Below are 26,541 nucleotides of genomic sequence, written 5' to 3'. Positions count from 1 at the left end.
AGGATGAGTTACAGAAGAGAAAAGAAGACAGGATGAGTTATAGAAGAGAAAAGAAGACAGGATGAGAAATAGAAGAGAAAAGAAGACAGGATGAGAAATAGAAGAGAAAAAACATAGGATGAGTTACAGAAGAGAAAAGAAGACAGGATGAGTTATAGAAGAGAAAAGAAGACAGGATGAGTTATAGAAGAGAAAAGAAGACAGGATGAGTTATAGAAGAGAAAAGAAGACAGGATGAGTTATAGAAGAGAAAAGAAGACAGGATGAGAAATAGAAGAGAAAAGAAGACAGGATGAGAAATAGAAGAGAAAAGAAGACTGGATAAGAAATAGAAGAGAAAAGAAGACAGGATGAGAAATAGAAGATAAAAGAAGACAGGATGAGAAATAGAAGAGAAAAGAAGACAGGATGAGAAATAGAAGAGAAAAGAAGACAGGATGAGAAATAGAAGAGAAAAGAAGACTGGATGAGAAATAGAAGAGAAAAGAAGACTGGATGAGAAATAGAAGAGAAAAGAAGACAGGATGAGAAATAGAAGAGAAAAGAAGACTGGATGAGAAATAGAAGAGAAAAGAAGACAGGATGAGAAATAGAAGAGAAAAGAAGACAGGATGAGAAATAGAAGAGAAAAGAAGACTGGATGAGAAATAGAAGAGAAAAGAAGACAGGATGAGAAATAGAAGAGAAAAGAAGACTGGATGAGAAATAGAAGAGAAAAGAAGACAGGATGAGAAATAGAAGAGAAAAGAAGACTGGATGAGAAATAGAAGAGAAAAGAAGACAGGATGAGAAATAGAAGAGAAAAGAAGACAGGATGAGAAATAGAAGAGAAAAGAAGACAGGATGAGAAATAGAAGAGAAAAGAAGACAGGATGAGAAATAGAAGAGAAAAGAAGACAGGATGAGAAATAGAAGAGAAAAGAAGACAGGATGAGAAATAGAAGAGAAAAGAAGACAGGATGAGAAATAGAAGAGAAAAGAAGACAGGATGAGAAATAGAAGAGAAAAGAAGACTGGATGAGAAATAGAAGAGAAAAGAAGACTGGATGAGAAATAGAAGAGAAAAGAAGACAGGATGAGAAATAGAAGAGAAAAGAAGACTGGATGAGAAATAGAAGAGAAAAGAAGACAGGATGAGAAATAGAAGAGAAAAGAAGACAGGATGAGAAATAGAAGAGAAAAAACATAGGATGAGTTACAGAAGAGAAAAGAAGACAGGATGAGTTATAGAAGAGTAAAGAAGACAGGATGAGAAATAGAAGAGAAAAGAAGACAGGATGAGTTATAGAAGAGAAAAGAAGACAGGATGAGTTATAGAAGAGAAAAGAAGACAGGATGAGTTATAGAAGAGAAAAGAAGACAGGATGAGTTATAGAAGAGAAAAGAAGACAGGATGAGAAATAGAAGAGAAAAGAAGACAGGATGAGAAATAGAAGAGAAAAGAAGACTGGATAAGAAATAGAAGAGAAAAGAAGACAGGATGAGAAATAGAAGAGAAAAGAAGACAGGATGAGAAATAGAAGAGAAAAGAAGACAGGATGAGAAATAGAAGAGAAAAGAAGACAGGATGAGAAATAGAAGAGAAAAGAAGACTGGATGAGAAATAGAAGAGAAAAGAAGACTGGATGAGAAATAGAAGAGAAAAGAAGACAGGATGAGAAATAGAAGAGAAAAGAAGACTGGATGAGAAATAGAAGAGAAAAGAAGACAGGATGAGAAATAGAAGAGAAAAGAAGACAGGATGAGAAATAGAAGAGAAAAAACATAGGATGAGAAATAGAAGAGAAAAGAAGACAGGATGAGAAATAGAAGAGAAAAGAAGACTGGATGAGAAATAGAAGAGAAAAGAAGACTGGATGAGAAATAGAAGAGAAAAGAAGACAGGATGAGAAATAGAAGAGAAAAGAAGACAGGATGAGAAATAGAAGAGAAAAAACATAGGATGAGAAATAGAAGAGAAAAAACATAGGATGAGTTACAGAAGAGAAAAGAAGACAGGATGAGAAATAGAAGAGAAAAGAAGACGGGATGAGTTATAGAAGAGAAAAGAAGACAGGATGAGTTATAGAAGAGAAAAGAAGACAGGATGAGTTATAGAAGAGAAAAGAAGACAGGATGAGTTATAGAAGAGAAAAGAAGACAGGATGAGAAATAGAAGAGAAAAGAAGACAGGATGAGAAATAGAAGAGAAAAAACATAGGATGAGTTATAGAAGAGAAAAGAAGACAGGATGAGTTATAGAAGATAAAAGAAGACAGGATGAGAAATAGAAGAGAAAATAAGATAGGACGAGTAAGAGAAGAGAAAAGAAAAGAAGATAGGATGAGTAAGAGAAGAGGAAGAAGATGTAATGTAAAGATAATATGAAGAAAAAGATGATATAAAAAGAGGAACAGGAAGAAGAATCGGAAAAGTCAATGGAGGGGAGAATAAATGCACTTGAACGTTGCATTCAGGCCAATAGTACCATCCAATGATTTCACCTCAACGATTGAAGAAAAGGATAAATCTTCTAAACATAACGCTTGGTGTAAGATGATGCAGTTGGGGGATTAAAAATAAAGAAAAAACAAAAAACACAGTTAGACTGGGAATTTCCAAATGTGTGCAAGTATTGCTCGAGGGGCAAAATAAGCTAGTATTCAAATATCAAAATATGCTTTGTGCAGCCAAACGACGTTTAATCCCCTGGAGAATTTTGCTCTTCTCCTCGTTACATCCTCATCAGCAGCGTCACCCATCTGATAAGCAATGTGCGTCATAGGCCTGGCAAAGCTCGCCTGTCTTGGTCCCAAGGCGAGATCAAACAGTCCCGGCGTCTCCTCGTGGCTGGCATCATTGCCAGGTGATGCACTGAAGAGCGAGGCAAGAATGAAAGTAAAATAACAATTGTACAACAGCAACACCTTCACTCATCTGCTTGTTCTTCTTTGAAGCCTGACAACATTCCGTTTTGCTGCATGTACACGATCTGTCCCACGGCACCACTTCTGCAACTTGTAGAAAAGGAAGACGATGGTGAAAATTCACTCCACCACACTCTACCTTCCACAATTAGTCCCGCAATTACTGCAATTTAAGACTGATTTGTTGACAAATTTAAGACTGAGTTGTTGACAAATTTAAGACTGATTTGTTGACAAATTTAAGACTGAGTTGTTGAACTGCTGCTTCTTGCTCCGTGCGTCACATGCTTCGGAAGACGTCAGTTTGCGGTGTGTGGGAAAGCACAACAGTTCGCGGAAGGAATTGCAGTAGCGAATGGCTGCAACCAACCCTAACCTAACCCTAACCCTAACAACAACCCTAACCCTAACCCTAACAACAACCCTAACCCTAACCCTAACAACCCTAACCCTAACCCTAACCCTAACAACAACCCTAACCCTAACCCTAACAACCCTAACCCTAACCCTAACATCCCCACATCACCATTACACTGCCCTCGCTTCTCCTAAGTTTCTCACAAAAAGCCTCGGGTCGCCATTTCCAAGATTCCTGCACGAAGCTGCCTGTGCAAATCAGGGCCGGTACTCCGACGGAGAGAGTGAAAAAAGGCAAAAGCCTGCATTACGCTGGCAATTTTCTCAAGAAAAGTGTGCAGATCTGGGACAAATTACTGCAATCATGCAAGCTACTGGCAACATATTTTGTCTACTTAGATGAAAAAAACAACTACACGTCGTACCATTCTGGCCGAACATTGTGGATGGAAATTGCCTGCTGGATATTCAGAATACATCATAAGTATTCCGAATATTTCGTCCCGTACGACGAAAGGCGTTCAGAAGGTTCTCGGAACAAGATCCTCGGAATAGTACAAGACATGACGTGGTTTTTTTAATTTAATACACGAGGTACATGTGTAATCATTGAGTGAGGACATTCTATTCCAGCGAATTGTGCACACACTTAATAAGATAGTATTTCAAATAATAAGTTGGTGGGTTTCTTTTGAGTTATCTTACCAGCAACTTCAATGCAGGAGCCCATTTGGCCCATAAGGCTTACACAAGGGTTGCCAACATATGGTTGTTTGCCCATACTCTGTCCTTTTTAATGTTGTCCATCAAGCAAGGAAGCAGGACGTACCATTGCAAAAATATTTCGTAAGACTTGACTGGAGTTGGAACCAACAACCTTTCACACTCAGAGTGGATGAGTATACCAGTGTCAAACCATTACAATGGCGTTTATTGAGTTCCTGTGAGTGTCTCGATCTGAGAACATTTTGAATGTTCCTCGTATTGAAAAAAATATAATAAACAAAACAGAATACTCCATCACTTGTTATTGTCAGCACCCACACAACTTTCACGAAACATAATATTGGTGTTGAGGATTTAACAAACGCAACTGGAAAAAGGTTTAAAATGAGGTGGGATAAACGAAGGCCAACCAGAACAACCGTTACGTCTAGGTCCCCCGTCGGTGAAGTGATGTGAGTTGACAAAGTGGAAGACGCAAGGCGGCCATCTTGGAGTTTGACGTGGCGACCCAATTTTCAATAGCGTTCTTCAGTATGCGTAGATACACCCACACACCAGATTAGAAGTTACAGACTTGGCATTTAATATGGAATATTTTTTTTTTCTTGACTTGGGTTTACTTTCTTAACTCAGTATATCAATCTGGTGAGTTTCTTTTACACTTTGGTGATTTATTTGTTAAAAGAACCATGTCACTGATTGTCTGTCACAGCAAGAAGTCAACAACAGGATTATATCACAGGTGGCATGGCAAAATGTACGGACAGGTGCATTTGACGATTGGCTTCACAGTCGGGTATACAAGGGTTGTTGCGTTCTGTATTAGTGGAAAACAACTGCTGCACGTCTCCAAAAGTTATTGCCGCTTCCTCTGGAGATGGTTCCTTCAACTCGACAATGCTGTTTGTCATGGAGTGATGGCTTTACGAAATTACAGCATGAAAGAGCGTGCTATTGCTCGGCAGTATGGCATCACTCAAGGTCAGGTGTCAAAGATCCTGAAACGAAATGCTCAGAGGGGTGTCCCTACTCCAATACCGAGGCCAGGACGTCCCCGCAGAACCACAAGGGGGGATGATCGCCAACTGCACCGGTTAGTCCGCAATGGCCGTACCAAGTCAGCTAATCGGCTTAGAGCTGAGTGGCAGCAACTCACAAATGTGCCTGTATCCAGAAGGCTAGTCAACCAACGACTGGTTCCAGCAGGCTCCCGTGCCAGGCGTCCCCTGAGAAAGCCATGCCTGACCAGACAACACAGCCAGCGCCGATTGCAGTGGGCCAGAGAGCACCGTCAATGGCAGCCAGGACACTGGAATCACGTGACCTTCAGTGACGAGTCTAGATTTCTGGTCTATCGTCAAGATGGCCGCGTCCGAGTGCGCAGACAAGTGCATGAAGCCCACAACGAAGATTGTATAATGCCAAGAGTCCAAGCTGGAGGTGGTGGGGTGACCGTTTGGGCTGCTTTTCATGCAGGGGGCAAAACTGACCTGGTTGTTCTGAATGGAAACCTGAACCAGTTCAAGTACTGGGCCGTTCTGGAAGAAACATTGCTTCCATTTGCTCGTGCAGCCTTTCGAGGAAACTTTGTCTTACAAGATGACAATGCACGGCCTCATCGTGCTCGCATGATCCAACACTTTCTTGCTGACCGTGGTGCAGAGCATATGGAGTGGCCTGCCATGTCCCCGGAAATGAATCCGATAGAGAACTTGTGGGCAGAATTAACGCATCAACTCGACCACTTGGACCAGCAGCCGACCTCTGTGCGTGAATTGCAGCAGGCTATTGTCACTGCATGGCAAGCGATTCCTGTCCAAACCTTGGCAAATCTCGTGAACAGCATGCCTCAACGTGTACGTGCTCTCCTGAATGCTCGTGGGGGTTACACGAAGTACTGAACTGTAATTTTAGTGTCCGTAATCCCAGTCGTAATTTAAATTTTGTTTTTGTTAAAAAATTTTTGGCTAATTTGCAAAATAAAGAGATACTTCTGGAAAACGTACAGAGGTTTAACACAGTACTGTCCATGAATTGAGTTCGATATCAGTTTCCATCACTTTCAAGGATCAATTTATTTGTTTCGAAATGTCAAATGTGGTTTTTGTTTCTTTTAAAGGTCACATTAACAAAATCTAGAATAATTTCAACATAATTCCAATGAACTTTTGGTTCTAAGACATCTTGAAAAGTAAGTTCACCCCCATAAAAAAAATATTCCATATTAAATGCCAAGTCTGTAGTAGTTCGTTTATTTTTCAAGATATTTCACTCACATGGTTCAGACATATATATGTTGGCGGCCATCTTGGATTTTGACGTGGCGACCCAATTTTCAATAGCGTTCTTCCTTATGCATAGATACACCCACACACCAGATTAGAAGTTGGCACTTCACTTATTTTTCAAGATATTCCACTCACAAGGTTCAGACATACATGGCGTCAGACATACATGGCGGCGGCCATCTAGGATTTTGACGTGGGTTGCACCCACACACCAAATTAGAATTCGGTCCTTCGCTTACGCATGCACACACGCACGCATGCCCGCACGGACGGAGGGGAACACCATAGTCCCCCTTTCGCTCCGCGGTGCGACGGGGGACAATGATGAAAAAAAACAGGAACCAGTTTTCGTTCCTCCATGGTGAGACGCTGTGTGTGCCCCATGAGCCTCACCGCAACGCGTACATTTGAATAATCGAAAGTAAAACTGGAACTTTGGAAAGATGGATGGACTGGGCGAGCCATGCCACAGGTGTCAGGTGTGTTCAAAGAAACGAATTGTATTATTGTGTCAATCAGCCAGAATCAGCTGGTCCAACAGGATAACTCGGACAGAGAGGCAGAAATTCCTTCGAGCTGTCTAATCTGGGTTCTACCCCAACCTTGGTGTTTCACAGGCAGGGCATTGCATTCCAAAGTTTCATAAGATTCGGTGCTGTAATGGTTCGAGCTTCCACTCCGAGTCGGGCAGGTCGACGTTTCAAACCCCGGCCCAGTCATACCAAATAGTGTAAAAAATATTTTGTGCTTCTTCCTTGCTTGATGTTCAGCAGTTAAAAGGATAAGAACACAGACAATTCCCACAACCTGGCATCCATGAGGAGGAAATTCCTCCGAAGGAAATTCCTCCGAAGGAAATGCCTCGCTGAGTGCGGTGAGAAAGGCGGCGCAATTGTTGCGTTGTTGCTCGTACCCAGAGTGCTCCAGGAAGTGATGGAATTTCCTTCAAACTCAGTGACTGTGCTTGTCTTGTCTTACAGTAGTGTGTTGTGTCTCATGTGTGCAAGATATTTAAGGTGTGTGTGTGTGTGTGTGTGTGTGTGTGTGTGTGTGTGTGTGTGTGTGTGTGTGTGTGTGTGTGTGTGTGTGTCAACAACACTACGAGCCTTAAGTCCTGCAAAAAAAAAAAAAAAAAAATGTCCCTTGTATGGCACGTTAAACTTGGCGCCCCGTCTGATAGCATTAGCTGATGGAATTTAAAGAGCCCTGACCTTGTGCTTGATCACTTACTGAGTCGACCATCGTGTGGCAACAGCCTGACATTCAAAAATGATTGCCTTAACCAGATGTGGAACTCAAGACCCTCAGTTATGCTACTGATGGTGATGCAGTGGTTGCCACAATCAACAAGGCCAGCATTGTTCAATAATGGTTGTGCTATATAGTGAGCTGAGGAGCAGAAGATACTAAAATCACGTGAGATCCAACAACCGGTCACTGAGTAGAGAGCGAGGTCCAACAATCGGTCACAGAAATTCACATCTCGCACGGAGTCCACGTGAAAAAAAAAAAATCAAACAAAGCCACTGTTGAGAATCAATGATTGTTGTGCTCAAGATCGCGGATCTCGCGAGATCGCGGATCTCGCGAGATCTTGGAGACGGCGGCAGGGATTTTCGAAGCTCCACACGGTCTCCACGTTTTTCGAAGTTAAGTCTGTTCACAATTGTATTTTGTCGAAACTGTATTTATCTTTCGGTGTGTGAAGTTATTGTGTGCAACTTTGGTTGTTTCTCGGTGTTTATCTTTCATAAATTGATCGTCTGTTTGCCGTGTCGTGTCTTGAGGCCTTGTACAGTGTGCACTGTACAACCTTGAGGCTTTGTTTTTCTCTCAGCGGTCCGTCTTTTGTGATCCAATAACTTTCGTTCTCTGTATTCCCAGTCTTTTCACCCATAGCCTACTTCCTTGTGTAAATCTCAACTCAAAAAAAAAAAAAAAAAAAAAAAAAAATTTCCCTTCTCTGTTATCATTCGTTTATTCATTCTTATTCGTTCGTTCGTTCTTTGACCACGTGTTTCTCCCCCATTTCCCCAGATAGTTTTCACTCATTAACCTTCAATGTTTACACTTTCCCCTCAAGTTATGTATTCCGTCATATTTTATAACACCTTTTTCTTCTTCTTCTTTAAAAGGCTGCTTTCGACTTGCTCACCAAATCAATTCATCCCAAAAAAAATATCCATCTCCTATAGTGCCTTTTTTCTACATTCCCTAAACTCTCCTGCACTCCATCCTCCATCCAGCGTCCTTAAACGTATTTTTAACTCGAAGGTCACAAGCAACTCATTTTGCAATAAATGTTCGTTTCCCATAAATCGTACACTTTCAAAAATCCAATCTCACCCCTCCCCTCCAAATCTTCCCCATAACCCCTCCCCTCCAAATCTTCCCCATCACCCCTCCCCTCCAAATCTTCCCCATCACCCATCCCTTTCAAATCTCCCCCCTTGCCCCCTCCCTCCTAAACGACCCCCTCACCCCTCCCCGCCAAGACGCCCCCTCGCCCCTCCCCTCCTAGACTCCTGCCTCACCCCTCCCCTCCAAATCTCCCCCATATCCCATCCCTTTCAAATCCCTCCCCTTGCCCCTTCCCTCCCAAACTTCCCCCTCACCCCTCCCCTTCAAATCTCCCCACCCTCATTGCTTCTCAATTTCCCCCCTCTCACTCCCCCTCCTCAAAGCGTCCTCCCCGCTTCTTCCCCCTTCAAACTCTCACCTCCATCTCCCCCAACCTTCTGCCTCGCTCTTCCCCCTCCTCAAATAACACCTCATTGTGGCTCACCCAATCACCATCAAACCTTTTGTCCGCCCCATCCTTCCCTTTCTCCGAGCTATTCTGAAATCTCTGACACACCTTCAACAGCTCTCCCTACCTCTTCCACCTCTTCCACATCTTACCCTACCCCTCCTCCCCCCTGTTCTGTATCTGATGCTCCCCCTTCCTCTTCATTAACGGTATGGACCTCAAACATCCGGGGCCTTCGTTCAAACTTAACTGATCTCTCCATACAGGTTGCTTCTGTCAAACCAGACGTGATCTGCTTAACAGAAACTTTCCTCCTTTATGATGTCTCTGATTCCATAGTATCTCTCCCGGGCTACTCCCTCCTCCGGTATGATAGACCTGAGCCTCGTCCTGGAGGCGGGGTTGCTATCTTTATCAAAAACTCTCTTCCTCACTCGCCCTGCACTGCACTCTCTCCACCTCACCCCCAGGAATACCTCTGGCTACGGCTTCCCCTTCGCTCCCACCTCTTGTTCATATGTGTGTTGTACCGTCCACCAAACAGTGATGACTCCATCTACATCTCGCTGTCTGATGATATGGACCAACTTCTATCTACTCATCCCAACTCTCTCTTCCTCATATGTGGTGATTTCAACTGTCATCATGCCAGTTGGCTGGGTGTGGGTACCTCTCTCACCAGCCATGGCTCCTCAGCAAAGGACTTCTGCGACTCACTGGGACTGACACAATCTGTCAATTTCCCGACCCGGATCTCAGTCAACGGAACATCTTCTCTTCTGGACTTGGTTATGACTAACTTCCCTGAAAATGTCTGCTGCTCTTCTTCTGCTCCGATCGGATCATCTGATCATGTCCTTGTTAAAGTGGACATCTCTCTGACCATCCTCAGGGAGCCTGCTCAGCGTCGACGAGTCTGGCATTTCACTCAGGCCAACTGGCACGGTCTTCAAGCAGCCATCAATCATCTGGACTGGTCTCCCATCTCTACCACCTCTGACATCAACTCATCCTGGGAATTCTTCCAAAGTAAATTGCTCTCTCTCATGCACAGATTTATCCCATCTCGTCTTCAGTTGTCATACCCTTCCTCCCGTCCATGGTACACGGAATCTTGTGGTGAGGCTGTTGCCCAGAAACAACTTGCCTTCGTCTCCTGGAAAGCAAATCCAACGGAAGGAAATCTCATTTCCTTTCACAAAGCCCGAAACAAGTGTGTGTCCACCCTCAGGAGAGCCAGGAAACAATATCTCTCCGTTCTCAAGACCGAACTCTCTTATCTGTCTCCCTCTTCCAAATCCTGGTGGCGTCTGGTCAAATCCGTTTCTGGTGTTTGTTCCCCCTCCATCCCCTCCCTTACCTCAAACGGCTACACAGCTGACTCCGCACGTGAAAAAGCTGAATGCCTCAACTCTGTGTTTGCCTCTAAATCTTGTGTCCCAAACCCATCCCTCTCTGTACCCACCATACCCAGTCGTACCCTGCTGCTCCTGGACTCCGTGTCCTTTCCTCCTGACAAGGTGGAAAAGTTTCTGTCAACCCTCGACTCTGATTCTGCAACTGGACCCGACGGCATCAGCCCACGGGTCCTAAAATCCTGCTCTGCTGCTCTATCTCACCCTCTCTCTGTTCTCTTCACCCTCTCTTTTGCTCAAAGTCAACTGCCATCTGCTTGGAAATCAGCCAACATCACCGCTTTGCACAAAAAAGGTGCAAAAACAGATCCTAGCAACTACAGACCAATCAGCCTTCTCCCAATTATCAGCAAAGTCATGGAATCCATCATTGCTTCGGATATGAAATCTTTCCTCTTCTCCAATGGCTTGATCTCTGATCATCAATTTGGTTTCAGACCAGGTCACTCTACTCTGGACATGCTGCTTCTGCTGTCTCAACAATGGATGGAGGTCCTCAATGCCAAACAGGAAATTAGAGCTGTCTCCCTCGACATATCACGTGCCTTCGACACGGTCTGGCACCCCGCTCTGCTCACCAAACTCTCCTCCTTTGGTATCCATGGAAATCTCCACGCATGGCTGGCGGACTTCCTCTCTAGTCGTCGTCAACGTGTGGCCCTGAATGGGTTTCTCTCATCTCCTCTTCCTGTTCAGGCTGGAGTTCCCCAAGGCAGTGTTCTGGGCCCCGTGCTTTTTCTGGTCTTCATCAATGATCTCTCTGACTCTCTCGAAAATCCTCTCTATCTCTTTGCTGATGACTCCACTCTCTGCCGCTCCATTCCTCTTCCCTCAGATCGGCAGTCTGCTGCCTCCTCACTCTCTGAAGACCTGGACAAAATCACAGACTGGTCAAACAAGTGGAACATGTCTTTCAATCCTGACAAATCTCACACTCTTACTATGTCTCTCCGAAAAGATCGACTGGACAACCCTCCCATCTACTTTCTCAACAATCCTCTCCAAGAAGTTCTGTCGCTCAAGATTTTGGGTCTCACTATCTGCCATGATCTTTCTTGGGAAAACCACATTTCCAAGCTGGCCTCCAAAGCCAGTCGCCGACTGGGCATCCTCCGTCGTGCGAAGTCCTTCCTCGGCACACCTGAGCTCCTCACCACATACAAGGCTTTCATCCGCAGCTCAATGGAATACTGTTCTCCCCTATGGGCCGGTGCTCCTGCCTCACACCTAGCTCGGCTTCACGCTGTTGAAACCAAAGCTTTCAGAATTATTGGAATCTCCCGCGATGAAGCTATCTCTGAGGGCCTTTCACTCACTCACCGCAGGCAGGTAGGTGGTCTTTCTGTCTTCTACCGACTCCTCTCCGGCCTTGCACCCCCAGCTCTCTCTGTGCTCTGTCCCCCAAATATTCCTACAGGTCGCACAAGATCTGCCAGCAACCCTCTGATGGTTAAACTGCCGAAATCTCGGCTCTCTGCTCACCTTCACTCTTTCATTCCTCTTTTCTCCCGCCTCTGGAACAAACTCCCTCACTCCCTTCAATCCCACTCCTCCCTCCAGGTCTTTAAAACAGCTGTTCACCACCATCTCTTATCTTCCCCCATCCAAAACCTTGATCTTTTCTACCCCCGCTAATTCACCCCAGATCCACCTTGTTTGAAATTCCAACTTCTTTCCTGGAAGTCCTGGCAGTGTCCATATGTTTTATACCTCTCCCACCGCCCCCTTCCCACGCCCCCCCCCCCCCCCCCAAAGCCCTCGCCCTCTCTCAGATCTCTCAATGTCTCCATGTCTCTCGGTCCCTGCTCTCAAATGTTGTGTTTGTGTCCTTCCCCCTCTCTCCCCATCTTGTCTACCGCTCCCTATGTTATATGTTTTTTGTGTCGGTTTGTCTTTCTGTGTGATTAATGTTCGCTCTTTCACGAGCCTCGACCTTGTATACAAAAAAAAAAAAAAAAAAAAAAAAAAAAAAAAAGAGTGTCTGTTTGTCTGTCTGTCCCAAAACTACTCCCTCAGTTTTGGGGCTAGCCCCACCAAACCTCCTGTGGAATGTTTTGGGGTCCCAGCAAATGTTGTGAGGTAGGTAGGAGGTTTCAAAAATTCCTCAATAAAATTATGATTTTGAAATTAACTCGATACCAACTAGCCGCGAATCCGGAAGTGGACAGATGATGGCAATGAGCTGGTTTCATAATATCTCAATACAATCGTCATTTAGCACAGTATTTTGTCAAAGTATCAATTTATGATTGGAATGACGTTTGGAATTGAATGAATACAATCACCATTTTGAATTCGTAATTGTATTCACCCAACTGTACGGAACTACTTCACATCCGGATTTAAATACTTGTTTATGTCACGAATGTTGTTAAAAGTTTATTTTTTATCTTAATGCTGTTTAATTTGTGATTGGAGTTATGCTGTTTGGAATGAAAATAGAGATATTGAGTTCAAGTGAATGACGAAATGCCGTGACGGTTTTTACTTTCTAAGCGTGACGTTCGTGGATCGCCATTTGCAGATTCGCCATTGACTGGGTATAGAACCATTAAAACGGGTACGTTTTTCGTTCGGAATTCATTAATTCGTAATTAATTATTAAGTAGGATTAGGTCGTAAAATATAGTAGGATTCGGATTAAAGGCACATTGATTTTCTACAGTACTACTCCCACAGTTTTGGAGCTGGCTTGCAAAACCTGTGGAACGTTTTGGGGTCCCAACAGGCATCCTCATGTAGGTGGAAGGTTTCATAAATGCTGAAGGTGGCACAGGAATGTATAATTTATTGGTTTAATGCTTTAGCATTCACCGTGTTCGTATTGTTTGTTTGCTTCCGGCTACCAGGTCACTGGTAATTCCCTGTGTGTCGCAAGAGGCGACTAACAGGGTTGGTGGCAGGAAGAGCATTCGGCCATAAAACATTGCTTCAAAAAAGGGGACCATGGTGCCCAAAAAAGGCGAACCCCCGCTCTGCAGGGAAAAATGGCCTCCAAAGGTGGTTTTTTCCCCACCCATGCGTAGCACGGGTACCTCGCTAGTAAGAAATAAACCAAAAAATAGAAAATATAAACTGCGGATGTAGGAGGTGGTGGGCGGATCGTGTGCAGCCACCCGGCTGCTGGTTGCATCATTTTCAGTGGGCACGTCTGCCGCTGATGCAATTCCTCTCTATAACCAGTTATCTGGTACTCATTTTTCCGACCTCGGAAGGATGACCAGGCTGAGTCAACCTCACCTGGTGTTGATTCGATGGGATTCGAACTCAGGACCTTAGGATCCCAAGCCCGCCGCCCTAACCATTAGGCCAACATCAGGTGATATGTAAGCGGTTAACGGGTATAAGACATGCATTATTAACAAGTTAAACTCATGCGTGAAAATATCCTCCATGAAATTACAATATTTTATTGAATTGAATTTCTATTTTTGAAAATGGGCATATAAGGGATAGACAGGTGGAGAAATTAGAAAAGGAAGGGGCAAGGGTGGGGCATTCAGGGTTGGGTCAAAAAGTCTTTCACATTCTTATACATAATAGGTAGATCGATCCTAAACCGACTCAGCTGTTTAACAGTGATGTACGATAATTTCTTCCCAATAACCCTCTCAAAATGCCCTCCCTTTTCCCCCCTCTTTCAAAAATCCTGGGTTCATTCAACGTTTCCAGGCAAAACGGTTCGGCCACCATGATTTGCTAACAGCCATCGAGCAAGGTTAGTGATGTTCCTACTCCCTCTTAAATCTGCAAAATAACCTTATTCCTTCTCACGTCCCAAAAGCCAACATCAGGCTGAACGGGTCACCAAAAACCATGGCAATCGGTGCGTTTGCACAAGGAGAATGTTTTCCGGAGCAAGTTGGAAATACCTGTTTGGCAAGCAAGTAAAAATTGTCCTTTCATTTGACTGACAACTTTGTACAATACATTTCTTTTTTGTACAACAGTGGAGTAATGATGCGTGGGATCTTACAGAGACACAAACCCATGTTGTTTCGAAAGTAGAAACGTTGTAGGAAGTAGGAACAAACCTATGTTGAAAATAGTCTTTGCAAAGTAGGAATTTAAATTGGCCACGCGTCGAGTCAAAACAATAACCGGGCCAATCATTGCCTGAACCTTTGCCTGAGGTCATTATCATAGTTTGCTCTGCAGACAAGGGCGGCACGTGCATTCGACCCGGAAAAGCCAGCCCAGGCAATGGGTCTGATGACAGCAGGTACTTTGATCCACAACGCCAACTCGACGCCACACGTACAAGGTTCTGATATCAAATGTGGCGTGACTAACGAATCTGCCAAACTATTAATTGAACCATAACGGAGCAAACAAACTCAGGGATATTAGACCTTTTACCACCCCCCCCCCCCCCCTCTCACTCCTCCTGCACCCTCTGCCTAGAATTGTCCAAGTCTATACCTGCACTCTTTCCCTTCTCTCCCCTCACTCACTTGTCGACCCAACCATCTACCCCCACTGCTTCCAAATTCAAACTGTCCTTTGTTTCCCTTCTCTATTATGGCTGTTATTAGTATCCCTTCTGGTCTGGTGTTATTAGAACCCTGGTGTTGGGCTAGCGGCTAGGGTGCCGGCTTAGGATCCTAGGATCCTGGGTTCGAATCCCGGTGCAATCGCTGAATTAACACCAGGGGGGTTGACTCAGCCTGTCATCCTTCCGAGGTCGGCTAATTGAGTACCAGTTCACTGGTAATTCCCTGTTTGTCGTTAAAGGCGGCAAAAAGGGTTGGCGTCAGGAAGGGCATCCGGCCGTAAAACATTGCTTCAAAAAGGGGACCGAAAAACAACAACAACCACGGTTCCCGAAAAAGGCCAACCCCCGCTTTGCGGGGAAAAATGGCCTCTAAAGGTGGGTTTTTTTTTTATTAGTATCCCTTCTCCTTCTCTATATTCTCTATTACTGTCCTTCCCATATTCTCACCTTAGTGCCAACCCTTACCCCCTTTGCCCCACTTCCCCCAACCTCCCCCCCCCCCCCCCGTGCATACGGAATAAATATATGCTGCTATTACCTCCACCACCGAAAGTGTACGGAGGCTATGTTTTCACCCCTGCCTATCTGTCCGTGTTTGTTTGTGAGCAGGATATCTAAAAAAAACGATAGTAACTAGAACGCCACTCAGTAGAGCGCATACTCCCGCCGTGGGTTTAGTTGGAATAACACGTTTTGTTTAACATCCCCTCCCCCCAAAACAATAAATGAAAAAGAAAGTAAGCCCTAACTGTCAGAGAATTTATTTTGATATATCTCGGAATTAGAGGAGAAAAACATCATTAAAGAATAAGAATAAAAGCTTTAATGCAGTAAAACAGAAAAAATCTTTCCCAAAAAAAATTCCCCAAAAAATTCCTGGATCCGGAATAATATCCTGAGCTTCACCAAAAACTAATCAATTCTTCCTTATCCCAAGGGCAATCGTCCCACCAACTTTCATCCAAATCCGTTCAGAACTTTTCCAGATTTCTTGTTCACAAACACACGAACATAAGAACACACACACACACGGACGGACACGAGTGAATGCGTTACTCCCTGGCGAGAGTAAATATCTGGATATGAATTTGTAAAAAAAAATTTCAGTGATTCTTCGCAATTGAGAGATAAAGCCAAAACTATATACAGCATGATATTTCAAAATGTTGTGGATGGAGTCAGAAAGAACTTGGTGGGCAGGTTGGGTGTGTAATTGATTCAATTTCAGTGAAGACCCGGGTTCGGCCTAGCAGTGGGGTAGAACACAAACAGTTCAGCCTGGCAGGGTGCCGAGTGCCATTTGTATTGAAAAAAAACCCATTTCCACAGGAGGAAAATCTTGGAGGGTATTTTCACACACGCCTATCGCAGACTATGCACAAGTTCCAGGAAACAATAACGGATCAAAGTCTGCACTAGCAAACGAAACTGTCAATCATCAATCTATGACTTGATTGCCAGACATTGCAAAATAAATAAATAAATATCAGACCTATTTTATACCATCCAGCCAGGTGCACAGCAGGTGCAGGCAAAAGCAGTGGCTCGGAAAGAAATACACCACGAGAACGACGGATAAAATCTTCATATTTTTTATCGTTCGAAACGTTTCAACCACACCTCGTTCCCCATGGTCGTCGACGTACGCCTATCAGCTTGCAGTTGATAAAAGCCATCGGTCATCTAAATACCAACACAAGTTTTCACACAGACTATAGTATTCCGTCGCAAAAGCACTTTTGCGTGCTGAAGGTGGCACAGGAATGTATAATTTATTGGTTTAATGCTTTAGCATTCACCGTGTTCGTATTGTTTGTGGGTTGCCATCGTCTGGGTTGCCATCGATGGGTTGCCATCGTCTTCCCATAAAGTCATTTGAAATTGATCCAGAATACCAGCCCATAATATATCAAATATTTAGAAAAGGCAACGTGGGGTGTCTAAAGTCAACAAGAGGGCCTCAGCAGATGCTGATGGGTCAGCAGACTCCAAAGGGGTGGCTTATGCTCTTCGAGGCACGTCGAGTGCATCTGAGACGACTCGAAGGGACGTACGCGAGATACGTCTGAGCCAATTCATCGGATATCATTTCCTCCATTAAATGTAAAAATTAAAAAAATACTCTCGGCGTCAGAAAGGACGAGGGGCGTTTTAAAAAAACAATTAATGAGATACAATGGTCCAAGAAACACCAAGAGTTTATTAATTTTTCAATATTTAAGGACATATAATTATTTGCAAATAGACTTGTTTATTGCAAAAAATAAAAAGCCGTTGCCATTTCCTGGACTCGCACCTCGTTCGTGGAAGTTGGTGAACGCCCCTCAAAACAGGCGGCCAGGATCTTATTCACGAAAGCAGTTGCGGCTGCCCCTCCCTCCCCCATCGGAGCCAAAGGCCTAAATGGCAGCAACCAGCAGCTGCGTCCATTCCTGCTGCTGTCACATTCATCAACGAGATGTAGCACGACCTGCTCGAAATGTTGCTGCTAGACAGCTCGCTTGCAGCGCCCGAATCACAACGCTCACTTGCCTGTGGCAATTTGATTTATGGGGGACAAAGGGAGGGACGTGGTGTTGATTGTCATGTAATTGTGAAATTCAGAAGAGATCGTCGTTAGATTGACGTCAACACGTTGTAAAGTAACAGGTTTTTTGGGGTTTTTTTCAAAAGCGGAGGTAGGGGTGACGAATAATTGTTCTGCACAGACAACAGACCATACAGGTAATGCAATTACATATTTGCAAATTGTGTGTTAGTGTTCATGTGTGTGTGTGTGTGTGTGTGTGTCAACCTCAAGGCAATTTATGGATCGAGTTTGAAATATCTGACACCCCGGACCCCACCATTTTATATGGTTACTTTGCCTCTCTGGTGGAACAAGATACCCTCCCTGGGTGCGAGGAGCAAGCAATTCCAGGGAATTCCATGACACGTGTGCACACCACTGCGTGAGCCTTTGCACACTTCGCAGGCTGGACCGTTGCTGCCTTTTCACGGAAGGCGTTATGCTCCGAGCTCCCCGATGCAAGACTGCATCGAAAGCAGCTCAATTTCACGAATGCGTCAAACAAACGACGCCAATTGTATTTACAAATGCTATATTAATCTGCCCATTTCATAATGCCGCAACTGCGTCACTTCGCTTTCCCGGACTCTCCGCAGCAGCAACGAAACCGCTTTCATTCCGTGCAACTCCCAACGCCGAGGTCAAATCCACCCAGCCTTGCAAGCAATCCTGTTGTTGCAACAACGATTTGACGGCTTTGCCTGCAAATACCTGCAACAACCTGGGCATTGTGGAGAAGCACAGCTTATTCTTCCTCTTCTTCTTCTTCTTATTGCTAGCTTGGAAATAACAAGCGATGGTGCTGAATTTATTACATGCGATCTTATGGAGGGTCCAGTCCAGCACGATGTACCAATTATGCACACCACCAACCCCTACGTCCCCGTATGAATGACAACAAATAGCACAACTGACAACAAATATCACAACAACTGACAACAAATATCACAACAACGGACAACAAATATCACAACAACTGACAACAAATATCACAACAACGGACAACAAATATCACAACAACGGACAACAAATATCACAACAACTGACAACAAATATCACAACAACGGACAACAAATATCACAACAACGGACAACAAATATCACAACAACTGACAACAAATATCACAACAACTGACAACAAATATCACAACAACGGACAACAAATATCACAACAACGGACAACAAATATCACAACAACTGACAACAAATATCACAACAACTGACAACAAATATCACAACAACTGACAACAAATATCACAACAACGGACAACAAATATCACAACAACTGACAACAAATATCACAACAACTGACGACAAATAGCACAACTGACAACAAATATCACAACAACGGACAACAAATATCACAACAACGGACAAAAATATCACAACAACTTACAACAAATAGCACAACTGACAACAAATAGCACAACAACTGACAACAAATATCACAACTGACAACAAATAGCACAACAACTGAGAGGTCTATTGATGGTTAGGATTGTATCGAGCGAGTTTGGGTGAAAAGGGTATGCCCGAGTTGTCCAATGGATTGTATTATGATGGGGTGACTCATAGTAAGGATGAAATTGATAAAGCCTAAGAAGAGGAAGGGTGAGACAGTGTGTAGAATGCAAAATAGAGGGAGACTATGTGGGGTGTTCAAAAAGTCCTCGGAAAGGGATGCTCCCAATAGTCCAAGTAACACACATGTTATACACACACACACCATACACACCATGCACCATACACATGACACAACATGCACGATACACACCACACACCTTTGTTGACGTGTGTTTGACCATCTCTTGAAAGTTGAATACATAAAGCAATCCAACGTTGACCTCGGGGAGGTGACATGTCCTGTCCTTCAATTAAGGTGAAACTTTGTCTTTTGCACACACTTGTACGAAGTTACCCGAAGCATATGGAACGTTGTCCAAATAATCTAGATGTCCTACTCTGGCCACCATTATATTGCGACCACTTGTGTTGGTCATGTGTGACGGTAGATGGTAAACCCTGAGTGTTAGAACAACGGGTAAACCCAGAGTGATAGAACAATGGGTAAACCCAAAGTCGTAGAACAATGAGTAAACCCAGAGTATTTGAAAAATGGGTAAATCTGGAGTACTAGAACAATGTGTACACCCAGAGTACTAGAACAATGTGTACACCCGGCGTACTAGAACAATGTGTACACCCGGCGTACTAGAACAATGTGTACACCCGGAGTACTAGAACAATTGATAAACCCGGCGTACGAGAACAATTGGTAAACCCGGAGTGATAAAATGGGTAAACCCGGAGTACTAGAACAATTGATAAACCCGGCGTACGAGAACAATTGGTAAACCCGGAGTGATAAAATGGGTAAACCCGGAGTACTAGAACAATGGGTAAACCCGGAGTACTAGAACAATGGGTAAACCCGGAGTACTAGAACAATGGGTAAACCCGGAGTACTAGAACAATGGGTAAACCCGGAGTACTAGAATAGTGTGTAAACCCGGAGTACTAGAACGATGGGTAAACCCGGAGTACTACAACAATTGGTAAACCCTGAGTGATAGAACAATAGGTAAACCCGGAATACTAGAACGATGGGTAAACCTGGCGTACTAGAACAAATGGTAAACCCGGCGTACTAGAACAATTGGTAAACCCGGAGTGGTAGAACAATAGGTAAACCCGGAGTGGTAGAACAATAGGTAAACCCGAAATACTAGAGCGATGGGTAAACCCAAAGTGCTCACACTCAGACGACCTGCTGGCTGCTGGGTCGACAACAAACAAGAAGTGCTGTTAACGCTCCGAACATTGAACCCGGCAGACATGACCGTGGCGATCGCATTCCCATTTTAATTTAACCCCAGCGAGTGTATAACAAACCCCACATGGCGACCCCACCCGAAACGGACTCAGGTACCTGCGAGAGGAGTCGCGGTTGGGTCCCCCCGATCAGAGCAGCGCACGAACCGAAGCTGATGGCTCCTCTGCGGAGCAGGACATGACCTGGAACAACACGGTCCAGCGGCAGCGAAGGGAGGTAATGCCTCCGCAAGAGACCGTGAGCACCATTGTCCGCTTCCTCCTCCTCGTCTCCACCACCCTCCTGGTCGGCGGTCATTCCGGGGGGTTGCGAATTGGCGAACAGAAAGAGCAACCCGCGACGAGCGCCGAACCCCCGGAAAAGATCGGAACGCATGGACCGTCGGAGCAGCTTCGATTCCTTATTGTTGTTGTTGTTGTTGTTCCCGCCACTCGGTTCTGCCACGACCTCAACGCCCGAGCACCGGTACACGCGTCTCTGGGGAGGCAGGAGTACTGCAAGGTGGGGGGAGCCAAAGGAGTGATGCGACCGGTGGGGTCCCAACGGGCGGCTCGGATCGCTAAAGCGTCTCCATTGATGCGCAACGCGGCGCACATTTCCTGGGGGAGGGGGCGTGGCCGAGCGAGCTCATCGTCTTGAAAGGGGCTGCGTATGCTATCGGTGACGCGTTCTGCAATCGGGAGCCTCGTCCCGGTTCGTAAAACAAAGGCGGCGGCGATCTTGCAATCGGTTCTCCACGATTGCGATCGCAAACGGACGTTCTCAAATTGCACGCGATTCTATACAATCGCAGCACGAGCGAAAACCGAGCAGCACCAAGCACGGACCCACAATATGGTGTTTGTGAACGGGCATTGACCGAGCTCTCCCATTGACAGAACGGCGAGCAGGGCAACGTGAATCGAAAGGGGGTGAATCCGTACGAACGCGTCACCATTCACTGTTTTCTGTGCAATCTCCGCGCTTCCTCCATTCAAGACGGTTTTCCAGCACTTTGAGCCTCGTGTTTCCAATTGGAAAAGCCATCGCACCGACACCATTAAGCCAGATGTTCCCTCATTTCCCAAGTGCTTCTCTCCTCCTCCCCACCCCCTATATCCCCCCATCTCTTCCCCACTTCCCCCATACCCCACCCCAAGTCTCCTCTCTCCAACACAAACCTTATGATACTCAATGCCACTCTCTCCAACAAAACAATCACCCCTAAAGCTCCCCTTTTCCACCCCAAACCGTTATACCCCTTCCTCCTCTCCCCACCTTATAGATTCCTCTGCATCCTTACAGACCCCCAACCCCCCTTTCAGATATGTAGGACAAATATCAGTCACTCCGGCTTCAATTATTGCATGTTGGTGCAGCACAAACTTTCCGAAAGGTAAATTAGGAATAACCCCATTAAAAAGGTAGATACAGGTGTCATTATCAAAGGTAACGAGTCGTCCAGGTAAAGGGCGTGATGCGCACAATGGAGACTGGAGAGGAGTCGTCACTGAGATTAATAAATGACCGGGGTCGCTTTTTATGAATGACCTGCACGTCCAGTTCAACATGGACCCCGACATGGCTGCACTCCCACGTGCACCCCTCCCGTTCGTGTTTCCATTCCCACTGATCGATCTGCTCGGGCAGCCTTTCGCTTTCACGACGACCATAATTCGTGGGATGGATGGGAGGCTCGAGAGCGGGAAGGTTGGAGAGACAAAGAGCTGACGGAAACAGGTTGGACTGGAGCAACGGGTGGAGATGGCAGTGTGAGCGGGAAAGGTGGGGTGAGTGGGTCTGGTAGTGAGGAGCGATCAAACTGGGGGGAGGATGGTGGGGGGAAGAAGAAGCCAAAATCGGGGGCAATACGGGCCTCACTTAATGATGCAAACGGAAATTCCGACCTTTTGAGAGAGTGGAGGAAAACGAATGAAGACAAATGCCAAACAAGAAAGAGCAATCGAAGATTGCAGACCCTCGCCAGGACGTGTTTGTGTGGTGTATTTTTGTGTGGTGTTTATTAGCTGCTGCGTTTGTGCGGTTTATTGACGACGTAGCTTTATGTTCAAGCCAATATGGCTGCCGAACCACGTGTCCGATGATGTCCTCAATTTCATTCTCCAATACCATTTTTGTATAGAACACGCTCAATAAATTTCAAACTGATCGGTTCAAGCGTTCTACTTGTCTAATTATGACGTCATAAGGAAGGCACCGATGACATCATCATGAATATAATTATGTTGTTCCCCATGGGGAGTACTTGACGATGTGCCATAATTAAATTTATTCCATGGAGCGATTTCAGAGATATAAAGGTGTAACGTTCTTCGGTTTTTCCAAGATGGCGCCCTACAACGTGACCTATGATGTCATAATCATTATTTCAAAATTCTACAGGAGGAGGCGCTCCTATGCTGAAAAATTATTGGCAGTCAGATGCAGAGAAAAGCATACTCACGTTCTGTGCAGACAAACAACAGACAGACAGACAAACAAATGAAAAATCACTCATGGAGCGACACTTGGCAAAATAGAACAAAGTAGAACGGCAGTCAGTAGAGCATCCTTTTGACCTCACAAATAATTAGTGGTTGAATACAGTTAGCTGGCATGAAAATCCAATTCAAATTTCAAGTCAATCGGATGAAAATTGAGGATTTTAGAAATTTGAAATTGTTGTTGACCTTTGGCCTATCTTGCTCTTTTGGCCTATGGTGATCTCAAAAATAGTTGGTGGTTGAATTCAGTTTGTTGATACATAAATCCCATTCAAATTTCAAGTGAATCGGATTAAAATTGAAGATTTTAGAAATTTGAAATTGTTGTTGACCTTTTGGCCTATGCTGATCTCAAAAATAGTTGGTGGTTGAATTCAGTTAGCCGATATGTAAATCCTTTTCAAATTTCAAGTCAATCGGATGAAAATTGAGGATTTTAGAAATTTGAAAAATGTGGTTGACCTTAGGCCTATGTTGACCTTATGACCTATGTTGATCTCAACAATGGTTGGTGGTTGTATTATTCAGTTAACTGATATGACAATCGTTTTGAAATTTCAAGTCAATCGGATGAAAATTGAGGATTTTAGAAATTTGAAAATTGTTATTGACCTTTGGGCTGTATTGAGCTTTTGGCCTATGCTGATCTTAAAAATAGTTGTTGGTTGAATTCAGTTAGCCGATATGTAAATCCTATTCAAATTTCAAGTCAATTGGATGAAAATTGAGGATTTTAGAAATTTGAAGTGGTTGTTGACCTTTGGCCTATGTTGCTCTTTTGGCCTATGGTGATCTCAAAAATAGTTGGTGGTTGAATTCAGTTTGTTGATACATAAATCCCATTCAAATTCAAGTGAATCGGATTAAAATTGAGGATTTTAGAAATTTGAAATTGTTGTTGACCTTTAACCTATGTTGACCTTTTGGCCTATGCTGATCTCAAAAATAGTTGGTGGTTGAATTCAGTTAGCCGATATGTAAATCCTTTTCAAATTTCAAGTCAATCGGATGAAAATTGAGGATTTTAGAAATTTGAAAAAAGTGGTTGACCTTAGGCCTATGTTGACCTTATGACCTATGTTGATCTCAAAAATGGTTGGTGGTTGTATTCAGTTAGCTGATATGACAATAGTTTTGAAATTTCAAGTCAATCGGATGAAAATTGAGGATTTTAGAAATTTGAAGTGGTTGTTGACCTTTGGCCTATGTTGACCTTTTGGCCTATGCTGATCTCAAAAATAGTTGGTAGTTGAATTCAGTTAGCCGATATGTAAATCCTATTCAAATTTCAAGTCAATCCGATGAAAATTGAGGATTTTAGAAATTCGAAAAAAGTGGTTGACCTTTGGCCTATGTTGACCTTTTGACCTTTTGACCCCAAAATATATAGGATTTTGTCGGACCACGAACTCTACCATTTGTTGAAGTTTCTTGAAGATCAGTTTAAAATTGTGACCTGCAGGCAAGTAAAGTGAGCGGACAAACACACACACACACACACACACACACACACACATACACACACACACACACACACACACACACATACACACACAAAAACATACACATAAACCAGTAATCAACATCCAGAAATCAACAACAGTAAATCAACAAGTTTTCAAATAAAATTTTTTTTGCCAAGTAACAAACGGACCCAAATGCAATACCCTCTCCTCTGGCGAGGGTCACAACAAAACATGACGACAAAGTTTCAAGACACATTAAGAGGGAATACAAAGAACGCCAATAATCGGTATCGGCGGAAGTAGATCGCAAACCAGGAGGCGATGGAGAATCCAGGACCAGTTGCCTGTCCCTACCCCCATTATACACCCAACCTCTCCTCCCGAATGCTTGGCGGGTTCACATTGATCAGGAGACGAATGGGAAGTTGAATGCCCTCCAGTCGGTCTGCGCTTTACACTTAGGACGACCATTAAACAAAACATCATCTGGCATGTGTCACCATTTTCTTGGTGGACCTTCCATCACGTGGTCGGTCGATTTCGAGAAGCAAAGCATCGAGTAGACGGATGACGTCACACGAACGTCTGGTCCTAAAGGACTCGGATCGATTGCTTTCCCGGAGCTGCATTACAGGGTCAATAAGGTTTATAGATTGCAGTGGGCTCGCTGACGTCATGATGTGCTGTCCTGGATGTGTGTTTGCAGTTGTTGCTCCACCGAGGCTGGAAGAGTGCGGGATACCGATTGGCTGTGCTTTTTCCCTGTTCAATGGTTTCGCTGGATATGGGGACGGGGACAGTGGGAATGCCATTCATCCATTCATGGACGTCACTCGGGAACAGTCATTAGAATTGTTCGTGGTAGAATGAATGACGTCATGTGTACCTTCATTTTCAGGTTGTTTGATAAACGGGCCTTTCATTCGGTCCACGTTCATCAATCAAGCCTTTGTAAAAGCAGGTTTTTTGCCGAGGAATAAGAGCTGAACTTGTGCCTATTGGGGTGTGGAATGAGAATTCAAAGCACTATATGGAGTATTCTTGCGTTATTCCAGCTATTTCTTTTGTACGCTCATGGGGGAGGAGGCGCAGTATTAATGAAGAAAGCATGAAGTGCAGGGTGAGTAATAACTGTCCCAGGACATGGTTTTAGCTGCTTATCCAAGATTTGTTTTACCATCTACCAGGATGAGCCATAAGCTCCAGGAGTAAGAACATATTAGAATAATAATAGCAAAAGATAATAACAGCAGTAACGACAACGACACTCGGTAGGGCACGCACATAGTCAGGTTCACGATGTTTTTTCGTTCAAAATCATGGTAGATTAGCAAACCTATACATTTTTGGAAACGTTATTACATGGAAAATCTGAAAATCAATGTTTACATTTGCCAATTCCGACCAATTCGATTCGACCAATTCCACCAATTCGACCAATCGACCAATTCCATTCGACCAATTCGACCATTCGACCATTCGACCAATCGCTTCGATCGACCATTCGACCATTCGACCAATTCGATCGATTCGATTCGATTCGATTCATCGAATTCGATTCGATCGACCATTCGACCAATTCGATTTGCCAATCAATTTGACCGACCTTTTCTTGTGTGGAACGGACTGTGAAAACGATGCGGACTATATTGTCGGATACGACACACAGGACAGTGATGACGAACTCTAAATGGCATATTCTGTAATCGTGTATGTTTGATGCCATTGACTGCCTGTGTATATTTTGTCATTGACTGCCTGTGTAGATGTGAAGTTATACCGACTGCATGTGTATATATGATTTTGCTGACTGCCTGTGTATGTTTGTTGATATGAATTATTGTGACACATTTTGATGTTATTAACTGCCTGTACAAAATGATAACATGTATTTGATTATGCAAATTATCGCGAATATAAAGACAGTATTTTGCAATTCAAAACCTTTGATTCGTGTCTTACCATTCCCCATAGCACTAATTTGATACTTTCCTTGGATTCCTTGTCCCTGAAAATATAGGTTTAGTATATTTTTTAAAGTTTTTAGGGTAATTAGAGGCAGAAATAGAACAAAATATGTATTTTACAGTGGCCATTTTGAAAATCCAAAATGGCCGCCATACAGGTATCTCTCCAAATGTAAACATTGATTTTTAGCTTCCTTATGCTATAACCTTTCCAAAAATGTATAGGTTTGCTAATCTACCATGATTTTGAACGAAATATAATTTATTGACATAGTGAACCTGACTAAC

At 44.0% G+C, this 26,541-nt stretch overlaps 1 protein-coding gene across 4 annotated transcripts in view; it reads right to left on the bottom strand.

Annotated features, from left to right (window-relative positions):
* The window catches only part of LOC137421850 (high affinity 3',5'-cyclic-AMP phosphodiesterase 7A), a 111,739-nt gene extending 90,759 nt beyond the window's left edge, over window positions 1-20,980 (bottom strand). The window contains exon 1 of one of the 4 annotated variants that reach the window (XM_078773220.1): window positions 20,434-20,980. In XM_078773220.1, the coding sequence (XP_078629346.1) occupies window positions 20,434-20,712 (279 nt within the window). In that variant the 5' untranslated portion in view covers window positions 20,713-20,980. The remainder of the gene's footprint in view (window positions 1-20,433) is intronic. The other 3 variants (XM_078773219.1, XM_078773222.1, XM_078773221.1) reach the window with 3 other exon arrangements.
* Between the last annotated feature and the right edge of the window lie 5,561 nt (window positions 20,981-26,541).

This window comes from Myxine glutinosa, chromosome 2 (assembly GCF_964187855.1).
Source record: "Myxine glutinosa chromosome 2, kmMyxGlut1.1, whole genome shotgun sequence".
Lineage (NCBI taxonomy): Eukaryota > Metazoa > Chordata > Myxini > Myxiniformes > Myxinidae > Myxine > Myxine glutinosa.
This window is presented reverse-complemented; position numbering and strand designations above follow the sequence as displayed.